General features: G+C 30.0%; 1 protein-coding gene across 2 annotated transcripts in view; it reads left to right on the forward strand.

Moving 5' to 3' along the window:
- LOC134696175 (ubiquitin carboxyl-terminal hydrolase 46-like) overlaps positions 1-10026 on the forward strand; it is a 47829-nt gene extending 37803 nt beyond the window's left edge. Inside the window, exons 5-9 of one of the 2 annotated variants that reach the window (XM_063557833.1) lie at positions 2487-2617; positions 3286-3446; positions 4655-4787; positions 5233-5376; positions 5888-10026. In XM_063557833.1, the coding sequence (XP_063413903.1) occupies positions 2487-2617; positions 3286-3446; positions 4655-4787; positions 5233-5376; positions 5888-5989 (671 nt within the window). In that variant the 3' untranslated portion in view covers positions 5990-10026. The remainder of the gene's footprint in view (positions 1-2486; positions 2618-3285; positions 3447-4654; positions 4788-5232; positions 5377-5887) is intronic. The other variant, XM_063557835.1, reaches the window with a different exon arrangement.
- The last annotated feature ends 5625 nt before the right edge of the window (positions 10027-15651 follow it).

The following is a 15651-nucleotide window of genomic DNA, read 5'->3' on the forward strand; positions in this document are numbered from 1 at the left end:
TATGTTATCAAGTATTTAATTATCTTGTAATTTTTTCACTAAATTTTGAATATCAAACTGGCTGCTAGCAGCCGATTGGATATTGAATATCGAATAACGAATAACGAACCGGCTGCTAACTTCACATACATTTGTTGATGATGGCTTAAAACTTTAAACACTTCTTAGTTATATTAATCTTAATATCTGTATACTTTTTGGTGATGATTCAAAATTTCATTTTTAGGTTGTTGAGTATTTTGTAAAAAAAGGTCGATTTATGATTATTGCTTAAAACTTTACACATGTCTAGATCTATGTTATATTAATCTGAGGATCTTTATACTTTTTGGTGATGATTCAAAATTTTATTTTAGTGATATTCAGTTTTTTGTTAAAAAAAACAGGGTGAGGGGTTTCACATGTTATGCCTTGTCTCAAAAACAATATATGGTTATTGCTCAAAACTTTCTCAGAAACTATTTACGATTATTGCATAAAACTTCCACACAAGACGTCAGGCCTATGCTGTGCTCATGGTGCAGCTGTTTATTTTAAAAATTAAGATAAGAAACATATTAAATCAAAGCCTGAAAGGCTGTAAAAGCAATTGCTGCCATGTTTATGTTTTGGGGACTTTTTTTTCATCCACATATATTTAAGAATTAAACATGACAGGAGTGTTTTCTAGTGAGAATTAAGAAGGTTTTAACTTTATATCAATTAAAGACTTTAGCAGAAAGTCATTTTTAATATGTTTTATATTTCACAAGGAGACGTTTACCAGGCTAAAGTTGGGGTCAAATATACATGTGCTGAAACATATAACTCCAAGAAAAATTATTATGGATTATCCCCTAGTAGTGTTTGTAATTGGACAATAATTTCCTTTATTGATTTAATTTTCATAATTAATTTAAATTTAACACTTCAGTTAAAACATTTCAACTTTCCAGACGCAAATGTTGAAAAACGGGAAAGAAACAAAATATTTTACAGGCATAAACATGTAAAAAATAAATATATATTTCAGCTGACTAAAAATATTTTCATAATGTTACTTTGTCATCATTTCTTAAAAACTAAGTCCCAAACATTATTGCTCAGTTGATATGTGTCATCCTCATGCGGTACGAGATAACTATAATTATCCTGCAATCCCGAAAAGAGGGGCCATCACAGACAAACATGACATTAAATCGTCATTATACGAACAAGAACAAACAGCTCTAAGTTGCTTTGATATTTATCCAATTTTCAGGAAAAATTGTGAAAATGATCTTCAATATTTCGAATTCATGTGAAATAAAATTGCAAACACGGTGGACCGTAGAGGGTCAACAAACGTAGTAGACTCGTTCATTGGAAAGACTAGGATAATGGTTTCATCATTTGTCATGCATACCCAGTTTTGAATATGATATCCAAAAAGGATGTACTTTTTTTAATCTATGAAACTAGAAAATTCCAAATTGTAAATATCTCTTCATCTGGACTTGGCATCTATCACGTTTGGACGGGTCCATTTCATTAGTAAGGTGATCGATAAATCTTACGGAGTTATGGCAAAAAGGAAAACAAACTTATTGTTGTGTGTTTTTAACAAGGGTTTCGTTCCTCTAAATTATTTGCGCAAACAAATCAACAAAATTGGTCAGTTAACTTTGTCTATTTTTAGATTCGAGTAATCATTTGACACTACGTATAACCTGATAACCTGTGTAGTGATTTTGATTTTACGATAAATTTATGAATGAACGACAATTTTATGAATGAACAAGAGCACCTGACCTCTTTCTTAAAAGAACACCAATTAAACATATAAAACCGTATATTATAAAAGATAATTCAGTCAAATTTTCAATACTAAATCAACAACTGAAATGATACCATATTTTGTTGAAACATCGTACGAACGGAAAACGGAATCGCAAGTATAAAAATGCATTTTTTTCACTCGGACGTCTATGTTTTTTGATAGTCAAACGGTTGTCCCCCTAAATACAAAAATACATCTACAAGAACGTATGCTGAAACTTCTTAAATCCACTAACGTTTTTCAAAAGTTTCAAGCTATGTATTGCATTAGAAAACATACACAGGTGTTTAAAAATGACAGCCCAGGAGCCTGTTTAACAAAATACTATGGCTTGATCTGGGCGGAGTCTCTGATCTGGGTCACAAAGATGGCCATACGCGACGGCATGAAAGCAATTGCTTTAAAAATCATTTGTAGACATGCATGTATATTACTTAATTGATTTTGTAATGTTCAAATATGAAGAAAATGATGAATTATAGTGTTTTGTAGGGTTCTTATAACTACTTCATTTTCAAAAGTTACAGAATTTCTGCAAAGATTTCCTTGACCCACAATATGTAAACAGATGTACTGATATTTATTTGCACACGATCGATTGCTTTTGGACGCAGCTCATGTGAAAAAATAGTTGTGTAAATTGTGTTTTATGTGGACTCAATTATCTTTTATTTATTTATGCTATTAGCAGAGAAACAAGGCAACAAACCAAAGTCTGTGAATAACCCAGAGATTCAGAGTAAACCAGAACCTACCTGGGTGGAGGAATTATTCCAGGGGACCTTTACAAACGAGACAAGGTGTCTTAATTGTGAAACAGTAAGTTATTTTCAGCTCACCTAGTCTCAAAAAACCAAGAGAGCATGTCTCATCACTTGGCAAATGACGTTGTCTGTCAACTTTTACAAAAATCTTCCCCTCTGAAAGTTCTGGGCCAAATTTAACCAAACATTTGTGGTATTTGTCTTTGATATTGTGTTCGATGACCCAACCAGCCAACAAAGATGGCCAACAAGGGTAAAATAGAACATAGGGATAAAATGCAAGTTTTGCCTATTATTTTGAAATCCGCTTCAAAAATAGAAAATCTAACAGGGAGCGCCAAACTGTTAAAAATGTTGAGCTCTTCTTATTGTTCATTCAAGTTAAAACTGTCGGACAACTGCTTATATGATTTATTGCACTTAAAAGATTGATTTTACCATTTATTTATTTTTTAGATTTGTGCCTATTATCTTAAAATTTTCAATAGACTGACATAAACTTATAAACATCAAACATAGGGAGCAAGACAAGATCTACAAATAAGCCAACATGGCTGAAATCATTAGTCAAATCCTTATTTATACAGATATTGTCTTTTAATGACCAATTTTATAAATGTTTTACGTTTTCCACTAATATCTTAAAATCTGTACTCGATAGATATTTATATATAGATAAAAACTTTTAAAGGGAATTTATCAGCAGGATGTCTTTTTTTACAGGTTAGCAGCAAAGATGAAGACTTTTTAGATCTTTCTGTAGATGTAGAACAAAATACCTCAATCACACATTGTCTTAGAGGATTCAGTAGTACTGAGACACTGTGTGCAGAACAGAAGTATTACTGTGAAGTATGCTGTAGTAAACAGGAAGCACAGAAAAGGTCAATATAAACATTCACCATGATATATTTTAAATGCATCAGCTCTTGCAAAAAACATTTAAATCATTTGTATTAAAAGCATTTTGGCAAGTGTTCAGTGTCTAGAAATACATGTCATTAGGTACAACATTTTAATGCCCCTGTTGTAGCGGAGGATGCATTTAGTTTTCACCTTGTCTGAAAATCTGTCTGTCCATCTGTATGTATGTTCAAAATTTGATTTCCATTATCTAACTTCAGTTTGCCTTAACCAAGTGTTATGAAACTTACACACAATACTTATTACCACAAAATGCAGATCAAGTTTGAATTTTGGTGGCTTCACTTTGTCTGTTCTAGTATGTTGATATTAGATATAAGAAGATGTGGTATAAGACAACTCTCTACTCAAGTCGCAATTTGTAAAAGTAGACCCTTCAAGTACAAATTGGGATAGCGCCACTTAGGCGTTTTTCGGTTATGTTCTTTATTAATTTATATGATATGCAAGTGGGGGCATGATATGTGACCCATACCCACTTTTGCCATTTATTATTGATTAATGTTAAATAGGATTTAAATTTTCGTCTTCATAAGTTTCTTGGCCTAGATATAATTACCTTAATTATGCAGATATTGTTTCTTGTCAACACAACTTAAAATATAGAGATTATTTATGAAATCTGATGCCATTTTGTGCATTCTTCCTCAGCAGCTCTTTTCTTGTGAATATTTTTCATATCATGCTACACGCTTGAGATAGTAAATCATCATCAGAAACTAAGAGCGCACATGTAGTTGTCAATGTAAACATTAATGTTTTCATAGGCAAAATAGTGATTAATAGATTATCAATGGTCTTTTAAACTCTGTAATGTTTCTTGGCCACATGTCATCTCAAGGTTGTCCCCCTTTGATGAGATTGTAGCTGAGAAACAACCTCTTGTTTGAAAAACCATCGATAATCTATAAGAATAGTGTTTACAGTGATGAAACGTAGTCAAAAGAACCTGAAACATTCGACATGCACAAAATAATGGCTGACACTTTGTTGATAATACTCAACACTTGATACTGAATCCTAAGAAAGTAACCAAGCTAAGGACCACCTCCTGGTATAGGATTTCTTGCTGTATTGAAGACCCATCAGTGGCCTTTATCTACTCATTGGTTGTTATCTCTTTGATATATTCTCCATTTCCATTCTCAATTTTATATTGTATTTTCAGAATGAGAGTAAAAAAACTGCCACAGATATTAGCCTTACATTTAAAACGCTTTAAATACATGGAACAGATGAACAGATTTACAAAACTTTCATACAGAGTTGTCTTTCCATTAGAATTACGATTATTTAATACAGTAAGTATAAATGTTATATACCACAACACATAGTTAATGCTCTCCCCAAAAACAACTGAAATTAATTAACCCGAAGAATGTTTAAAAAAATTAACCATTCAGGTTCCAATGTCAGATTAGTTTTAAGAAGACATTTTATATTTATTTATAAGTTTATAGTTAGATACTGACTGGGTGATACATAGAAATCGGTCATCATAAAGAGAGTAAGACATCACAGAAATGTATGCATTTATGTAAATAGATTGAAATTGATATTTATTAAGCCATCAGAGGGGTGATATTTTGTAGATATCTGGAAAATTAGATATCTTTTTCTTTCTCTAAAAATGGTTGTTAAACTGATCCCTTAAAACAGTTTACATATTTAATCACAATTCATAGATCTCAAAACAGAATGAACTTATGTATTACAAATAATAAATTTCTTATTTTATTCTTTCAGTCAGATGATGCTTTTAACCCTGATAGAATGTATGACCTTGTTGCCGTGGTGATACACATAGGTAGCAGTTTAAACAGAGGTCATTATATCAGTATTGTTAAAAGTGATGGATTCTGGTTATTGTTTGACGATGATATTGTTGATGTAAGTATTGGTTACCATAGCAACTGTCTTACAATCAGAAATGAACGGAGTTATTAAAGATGGTTTTGTTGATTTAGGATTGTTAATTAATGTTACTGGTAGTTAAATTACATACAAGGTATTATAGATCTGCATGAGAATTGTTTCACTACAATATATTTTATACAGTACTTAACCATTTTTAAAATTGCAAGTAATAAGATAGTAGCAATCAGAAATTCATAATTCTTAGAAACCAAAAACAGTCCGTTTTCATTAGAATCAGTATCTTGCTCCAAGCCAAGCATACTTTATGGCATGCAATATTTGAAAGCTGTTCTATAGTCACAGAAAAATATATTGAGCATCTGCTTTTCTTTTTTTTTTTAAATCTTAATTTTGCATTTATTTTATAGCATATTCACTGAAATTGGTCAAAATACAACATAACAGTTATATTCTCACTCCACTTAGATGCATATGTTTCCTGTGTTTAAATAAAATTCCTAATTGAAAATTTGTTCCATTACAGAAAATTGACCCCTCTACAATAGAAGACTTTTATGGACTGCCATCAGATCTACAGAAAAATTCAGAGACAGGATATATTTTGTTTTATCAATCAAGAGAATGAATAAATTAATACATTCTTGTACAGATTTCTGATAACTTTTTATGAATGAAAGGATCTGGGATTGAAAGACAGCTGTGTCTCTTATGTTGCAATTAGAAATAACTTATTTGGATGAAAATAATGCTTTTTCATCACAATGGAAAATGTGACAGTATTTCAGTTAGTAAGAGTATTCGGGATTTATTTCTTGCAATGATTTTAAAATTGCAATAAATAATCTATAAAACAACTATTATTTATTTATTAACTCTCATTGTCTGATAGATATAACATGAAACACACTCTATTTTCTTTTTCTCTGATATTTCCACTTTCTATTTATGTGATGTTAATACAAATATAAAATCGTATGGAATTGAAATTTGTAAAATAGAAAAAAAAAGTTATCCTTTAAAAATAGAGTTAAATCATGATATAATCTGGACCCAATTGTGTTGTTACCCCACTGTGATGTCATTACTGATATTGGACCAAAAAAACATATTACATTTTGTTTTCTGCATGTATTAAAGTGAAATATAAATGTTTGACTGACATCAGCATGGTCTTGTGTTTTAAATAATGTTTTCAGTGTTGTTGTTTCTCATATTCAAATATCAAAAATATTTAAAACATATGACCTTGAAATATGACAAGGATGGCCGTTACTATTTACATGTAGGAAGTTTAGAGTAATGAGCCATGAAAAAATATGAGAGATTTATGATTGTTATTCCAGCATATGCTGTATACAAAAACATCTTAAAAATTAAAAATGCAGAGTTTATAGTTTTTCTAATGCTATTGGATCTGAAATTCCACACTAATAAAAACATCTTGTAAAATCTTAATTTACAGTGGTTTATATCCAAGAGACTGCGGATCCATTATGTCTTGTATATTTCTGAAGGTATTATTTTAAAGATTGCAATTCTTTGTGAGACTCCAAATCATATGGCTAAATCATGCCTCTTCTTTTATTGAAAAAAATTAAATCATGATATTTGAATGTGCAATTTTAGATTTTATGCAAAACATTTTAGTCTTGCAATTCTTAAAAATTTGCTAGAACTATTTAGATATAGGAGAGATACATTTCATTCTTTATATAGAATTTTATTTATACTGCATTCCAATAAGAATTTCTGATTGGACCACCAGTAAAACAGTTGAAATATATTTAGATTAATAATTGTATGGGTGGCTGGAAGAGTTGGATGTACCTAATATTAATAATAAGTTAAAGCAGTAGTGAGATTCTAAACACCTCCTCCTACCATAATGCATAACATTTTAAATTTTATTTCTTTGGGTGGGGATCTTCGGGAAAAATGTCTTAATCCATCACCTATCCATCTGTCCATTTAATTCTCAAAAAAGCCATAACCCTAAACCAGAATCTGTATATTCTTAAGTCTTTCATTTCTTAAGATATTTTGTTAAGAACTTTATTTATTTTTATTGTACATAATTAACATAAAACCAGAATTACTTAGATAGACATAAACAGACTATTTTTACTTATGAACACTGAAAATAATATATTACCAATGCATTTTGAAGATCTGAATAATGCAGGAGTTATTTCCCTTTAACCAGTCATTTATATATTTTGCAATGCCTGTGGGTTTTCTTTCTTATACATTGTCATCATAATTTTTTTTATTAAATATGTGTTTAAATTGTTACTGCAATATTCATGATGGTATATTTGTCTTTTCTAATTGTATATTTTTTTTTTAAAGTTTCCTGGTTAATGTAGGATCAGCATATTTTCAGCCATCCTTTTGTCTGGTAATACAACTCTTTATTATTCAGAACTACCATACCTGCCAACCTCTGAAACCTTTAAAGATAGAGATCTCCCCTCAGCTTTGACAGCCCAGGGAACGACTAAATAGGAGGTTTGGCAGGTATAAACTACCTTCACTTAAAACTGAATATTAAGCTTAGTGCCTTCAATTTCTTATTTAAAAAAAAATATGTTGAAGAAAGAATCATATGGTGGTGCTATGGCCCTAAGAAAATACCCAATTTGGATGATTTTCCCATTTTTCATCAATTTACCTATTTTTGGGCTATTATCATGAAAAAAAATCTCAGTTCCTCAATTAAACTTTTGTTCATACTTTCAATAAAGGTGAAGTGGACCAATCTGAATAGATTGAACTTTAAAAAAAAATGTAGGTAGGGGGTTTATATAAAACAGTTTGACATATTTTGATGCCTTTTTGTGTAAAATTTACCATGCTGTCAATTTTGTAAATTTGTGATTTATCTGAGTGCATTTTATTTCAACTTTTTTGTTTTAATGATTGAAAACATACATATCTTAAGAAATTTGAAAAGACAAAAATGATATGGGATGTACATGATTCTTGTAAAATCATTATTTGTACCCCTCACACATTTGCTAAAAAAAATTCTAAAAAGACTGACTTGATTGGTTGTGAAATTTGAAAACTGGATAACCTAAAAACTGTTTATTGTAAATACACAATTTTTTCACAGAGTTATGTTTGATTATAATGTTTTTAAAATTCATTGATATTTTTCACTTGTATCACATGTTTCTGAAATAATTCCAGAACGAGATTTCAACGAGACTGAAACGTCAGAAGACTACATCCTTAAAGGAGTCACTCAAAATATTGTATATGAAATGAATTTCATATGAAAATATCTTTTGAGAATTATTTTTTCTTCTATATATTTATAGCTGTTAAGGAGAATAATCACATTTTAGATTGAAATACATTAAATTTCTATTCAATAGACTTTACAATTGTAATTTAATGGTTTTCTGACGAGCCTTCAGCATTTACTGAGATAGAAAAGACTGACAGGCTCTGAGTCCTGTTAGATTAACATTGCTTCCTGTGTGTAACAACTTCTTTTTTCAATAAGAAAAATATATATAAGCTTGATGACTTATACAAAGAATGGAAATATGACCATGCTTAACATTTGTCACTGAACATAAAACCAGCAATATTCAATCTCTCTTACACTATTAAATGTTAGACAAGCCAATAACTGAAATCATGTAATTTTGATTTTTTGGCATAGCAGCTTTTTAACATACCTCATTTTCTCAAGCCACACGCTTGATAAGGAATGCTATTAATTTTAAAAACAATGTTACTTGAAGTTTATATATTTCTATGTTAAATGTTTTGGCATTTTTAACAATGCATTACATAATCAGCATTAAAATGCATTACATCTTATAATGTAAACTCTTTTTGTTTCCAATTTTGACATCATCTTATCATTGTGAAATATTTTAATGTACCTTTTTTTAAATTCAACTACATATTTCTTTCCTTTGGAATATGCCTACATGAGCAGACTTGTAACATATGTTAGTATTTTACAATCGTTTGAAAACATAGTACAAATGTATAAAGAATATGCTTATTTTTGGTAAAAAAAAACACCATATTTTATACTCTTATTTTTTTTTAACTAATTTTTAAACTAATGCATAAAAAAGACAATAGGAATTGCCAAAAATTGAAGGAAAACAGACCACACCACCCATGAAACAGACAGCTCTATAGATATACAAACAATACCAACACTTATGAACTACACATTAAGCTTCAGAAATATGTCCTGAAGACACTTTTTTAGTTGGACCTAACTGCAAAGTATTTGATGAGGATGTTAAATATTTACAAATAAACTAAAATTGTATAAACTACCTATTGAGCTATTAAAAAATAGAAATCATGGTATATAATATTATTCTCATAATGTCCAGATGTTATGGTTTGAGAAACAGAAATGATATGATGAAAAGAATTTATATTCAACTTTTCACAAGTTTGAAAATTTCTTAAATTTATATACTTTTCCGAGCACAATATGAACGTATATTGCCCTATATATAAACATGAAACTGTCAATTTTCAGATGTAACATTAGAATGTTGGGTACCATTTGAAAATATAAATGAAGTGGTTTGTCATATCTGTTGTTTTGTTATTTGTTTACATTTGTGTAAATATGAAGTCATAATTTTTAAGAATAAAATAAATTTCAGTACAAAGAAAGTATACTATTGTTCTATTTATTTCTTGTGTCATTTCCCTCTAAAGTCGGAAAATAGATATGTTTTGTACTGTTTTTTTCTTGTGTTTTATTTTAATATTTTGTAGTTCTCTACTATATTTTTTGTTAATTCAATGCAATGTGGCATTACACTATAACAGGTGCGATAAGCTTGATATGTGAAATACCGGTCATTGGGATTACCAGTACTATCAAGCTTACTCATACGCTATTGTTATAATCTTTATATTTTAGATGCCAGATGGTACAGATTCCATGGTCCCTGACCTCATTTTCATTAAGAAAAGCTGCCTGAAAAAAATCACATATTTTTTTGTCATGGGAAATGCTCACATAATATGAATAAAATGATAACTATCTTTTAAGTATACAGGACCCACGTAATGCAGGATTGAAAGAACTTCACCTCATGTTCTTGATCAGTCATTAAGGTTAATATTTCTTGGTCAAGTCCACATCTCAGAAACTATAAGCAATATGTCAACTATATATGGTGCACAGAATGATTACAAGGTGTACTTATCTGAATGACAGATTTCATATCATGTATGACCATGGCCTTATAATACATAGTGTACTGGACACGTAATATTTTGTGATTTTATCTATTTATCAGATGCTTTTAGCAAGAGGTCAACTATATGTAATACCCTAACAGGGTATATTATTCTTTTCCTATCTGTCCGTCCTGTTTTTTCATTGCAACTCCTCTGAAACTAAAACTACAGAATTTGAACTTTGTACATACCTGTAATAATGACACACTATTTAGATGTGCGTATCCACAAGAAATTATTAATCTTTTTTTTTTAAATGTACATTTGTAAATTGTTAAAATGTTACTTCATGGATTTGAAAGATGCACATAATACAAGGCTTACACATAAAAGAGGGGCAAAAGTTATCAGAAGGACATTCAAAATCATAAATCGAAATTAAACTGACATTGCCATGGCTTAAAAAGACGAAACACAAAAACAATTGTACACAAAACACAACATAGAAACACAAAGACTTAGCAAACAACCCCTCTGAACTGCTCCACAAGTGACACCCGTATTGCTCATGTTAGTACAAACTAGGTAATAAGTTTTATTCGGTAGGTCATATTCATGAAAAAGGAGCAGAAATATAGTTCCAACAAGAAAAACATATTCATTATCATCTGTGAAACGGATAATAGTATTAACGGTCAATCAACTCGTGATGGCATTGGTAAAATTTAAGAAGGTATGATTTAAACTTCACCATTTGGAACTCTTGGTTTAATAGCTTCATTATGAGCAGCACAGCCCTATCAAGAAAATCTTGATAGGAAATACAAGCCCGGGAATATCGTATCAATTGGAAGATATATACTCAGTATGTAGGCCCTGATGGAATGTTGCCACATAGAAATGAAAAGTTCACTATTGAGAAGCAAAAATCATCTCGTTTGCTTTAAAGTTTTTTTGAATCGATCCTCATTGTTGATTTCTAAATGTAAGCCAAAATATGAGGTAGACTGAACTGTATCTGTAGTATCCTTTATTTCTAATTCAATAGGATACACACCTTCAACATAGAAACCAAATTTTGAAGTAAGGGTTACATGGGAAGTATGGGCACATCAGGTAAATAACTTTATGGAGTACATCAAATTCATGAAAAATGTAATGAAAAAAAATTTAAAAATAAACATACCCACTTTCATTTAAGGCTATTGTAGTTATCTCTGATAAATATAAAGTTGCTGTACTGAACTAATAAAATAAATTAATTGAGATGAAAATTTTGTCTTTTGCATAATTAAAGCTGCCATTTTTTTACACAAGGAACTAGCATACACGAAACAAGTGATAATGGACACGTATAAAAGAAACTAAAATTGAAAAAAAATACAAGACTTGACATGTTTTATGAAATTCCCCAACCCACTTATACCTCTAGCCAATGCAGAAAAATGTAGAAAAAAACAAACAAAATTCAGGTTGTATTGCGTTAAACGCCATACGAAAGTATTTCCAAATATTTTGTTTTTGTTATTTGCTTAGAAGATGCTTCCTTCAAGCAAATAATGATGGAAACTGTATACAATCAAAATTCCTTTATTTTCATGGAATATCCATAGCATTTTATGACGTCACTACAGTGTAAATCTTATATAATAACTTTCTAACGACAAAAAAGGACTGTATTTACCCTTTTTTTATGGCACTGGTTAACATCAGAGGGTTATTGCCTACCTTAGTATTTTAAAAGGAACAGAAAAAGTATACCCATGTGTTTTAATACTCTTTACGTTAGAAATAATCCACTACACCTGCCAATATCACAATGAGAATACATCTGGTAATACTAGAACTACTTCATTAGTTCTTCTAGTATTTTACTAGCTCTTTAAAACAGTAAAACATTTTGAGTACCGCTGTAGTAAATATTCAAGAAATATGAGACACTTGTGTTATTTTCCATGTTTAAACAGTTTTTTTTAACATTGAATATGTACACTAAAATTTAACAGCATCAAAATAAAAATATTAAAATAACAAGAACAAGTACACGTGGATTAAAATGTGGTATTACTGTTCTTTTATTTGGACAAAAGCAACTATTGTAAGTAATGAAATTGCATAAATTCTTAGTAAGATTCCATTTTTGTAAAATAAAGCATTCATACAAAACATTTATACATGCTAGTATCTATAGTTACATGAATTTGCCAACTCAACTTTAAAAGTGACAAATCAAACAGAACATTGACTCTAACAGTGCTTATAATTTTTCAAGGGGAAGGGACTGTACAAACCCATTGAAAACCATTTCCCCTGGCTACGCATGTGACCATATAACAGAATTTTGGTGTTTATTATCAAATTGTATACTATACTTATCATACAAAATTGGCACAAAATATTTTGAAAATAAAGGCAAACATGATTGCAATTTGAGTCCATAATTTGGAGCAGCATAAAGGATGTCCTTTGTGTTAAGGCTAAAAATGTAGTGCATCAATGTCATATCAACAACATTATAAACAAGAAGGCGTCCAAAGTACACGGATGCCCCACTTGCACTATCATTTTCCATGTTCAATGGACCGTGAAATTGGGAAAAATCTAATTTTGGCATTTATATTAGAAAGATTATATTATAGGGAAAATGTGTACTAAGTTTCAAGTTGATTGGACTACAACTTCATCAAAATCTACCTTGACCAAAAACTTTAACCTGAAAATCCCACTGTCTTTTTGATGTTCAGTGGACTATGAAATTGGGGTCAAAAGTATTATTTGGCTTTAAATTAGAAAGATCATATCATAAGCAACTAGTGTACTTAGTTTCAAGTTGATTGGACTTCAGCTTCATCAAAAACTTCCTTCCAAAAACTTAACCTGACGCGAGACGAACGGACGGACAAATGAACAGACAGATGAACGCACAGACCAGAAAACATAATGCCCCTCTACTATCGTAGGTGGGTGGGGCATAAAAAGATTTCTTAACACATTATATCAATATTATTATTATAAAACAGATTCCTTAACAAAATATAGGCCTGCTAAATGTTATATACGATCTAGTTAGTCTTATCATCATTATATCTTTTTCCTATTAATTGTCATGTTGTATATGTGTGACATTATCTTTTCTTGTAAACACATGGATCTAACTGTATGTCAGGTGTTAGTTCTTCTGGTTTACCAATCTTCTTAAAGTCTGCCAGTATAAACATTGCATTACTTGTGTCCTAAAATAAACAAAAGAATCACATCAAATTAATCATTTTAGTTTGATTTTATAAGTCTATCTTATCATGTCTTTCTTTAATTTTCATATAAAAATGCTATTGAAACAATATCGTATTTCCTTTTCTTAAGATACACATTAACAAGAGGCTTGCTGCTCATAGAAAGCTATTCAACCAGAACTCGAAGTGGTGAAGTAGAAATCCCTTCATAAATTTGTCATCACAAGTTGATTGGTTGACTATTATGGAATATCCGTTTCAAAAATGATATTAATCGACTCTATTATAAAACCACATACAAAATATTTAGAAGACACCAGTCATGAAAAATGACTTGGGAAAGGTATTGTACCATAACGTGGCACCTGAGTGAGTTAATATCAAAACTGAAGCACTGTGAGAAAAAAAAATAAAAAAATTCACTTTAGGCCAAACATTGCTTAGACTTTCAACTTATCATGTTAAAATTTTAAATTGGCAAGAATTTGGTTCTTTTGATACATTTCGAAGGCTACTAAGTTAAACAAATCTCTTCATTAGAGTATGTTCTAGGTTGCGAAGTTAGCACATTTAAATAAACATGTATTGTTATTTGCTTGTATTCTTGATTTCGTGGCTTGATGAAACCCAGGATCTGAAATGTTCTGTATTCAAAATTTGCCAATGATGATAGCGTAAACCTTTAAATAGACTAAGGAATGAGTAAATTATAATAATAACAATTTTTTGAAAATTTTACCAAAACTAACATTTCAACAAAATAATGCATAATTTGGGTGTAATTTCTTAATCATTTATAATGTACATGTGATAAATTCACAAACAGTTTGTTTATTATTTATTTATAGTTATATTACAACTATTTCTATGTGAAATTTTTATAAATTTGGTCAGATTAAAAAAATCTATATTTTATGGCTAACTAAAAATATTTTATGGCAAAGGCACGAGTGCCTGTGCGTTAAAGGCTTAATCCTTTGTATATGCAGTATATATGTTACAGTGAATTTGTATAATTAGGGATTATGTAGAATCCCTGATTTTTCAGGGAATATGTAGAATCACTAAAATCATTAGTAATTATATACAATCCTTAAAAATTACCAGTGATTTTACATAATCACTGAACATTTTAATAATTATTCTACAAATTCCCTAATATGATTTCAGGGATTATGAATAATTTAATGATCCTTCGTTTGATAAAAAATAAAATAGACAAATAATATTCTTTTCTTTCATTAATTCCTTGCCAGATGAAATAATTTTGCTTTTAAACACAGAGCATGATCTATAAGATATAACCAACAAAGGGTTTCGAGATAAAGTTGAAGACTTCAAAATTAATAATATCAACATTCCCTTTATAGCAATAGCTTTATAACATGTATTGTTTGTTTATTAAAAGCCAGTGTCAAAAGAATATTCAGGTAAAAAAAGAAGATGTGGTGTTATTACCAATGAGACAACTGTCAACAAGAGACCAAAATGACACAGAAATTAACATGTATAGGTCACTGTATGAGCAACGCCAATTCAAACGAGTAAACTAACGGCCTTATTTATGCTATATTTTTAAATCCACAAAGCATGTTATTTGTGATACATGTAAAGCAAAGAAGAAGATTATGGAACATCTGTTTTGTGCGGTTTTTTTGTTGTTGTTAAAATGAACAAGACATTCAAACTGTGAGAACAAATCTAAATGTAGGAAAAACAGGCCAAACTTAGGATTGACACATAGAAACAAAAATTAGAGGAAGCTTGCATTTGGTATAATATTCTCATAGCAATTCCACATGGTAAAAAAGGAAAGGGAAACCCGAAAAAAATAATGCTAATTGTTTAAAAAAGTCTGAAAAAGGATATCGCCTGA

The sequence above is a fragment of the Mytilus trossulus genome, chromosome 14 (genome assembly GCF_036588685.1).
Source record: "Mytilus trossulus isolate FHL-02 chromosome 14, PNRI_Mtr1.1.1.hap1, whole genome shotgun sequence".
Taxonomy (NCBI): Eukaryota; Metazoa; Mollusca; class Bivalvia; order Mytilida; family Mytilidae; genus Mytilus; species Mytilus trossulus.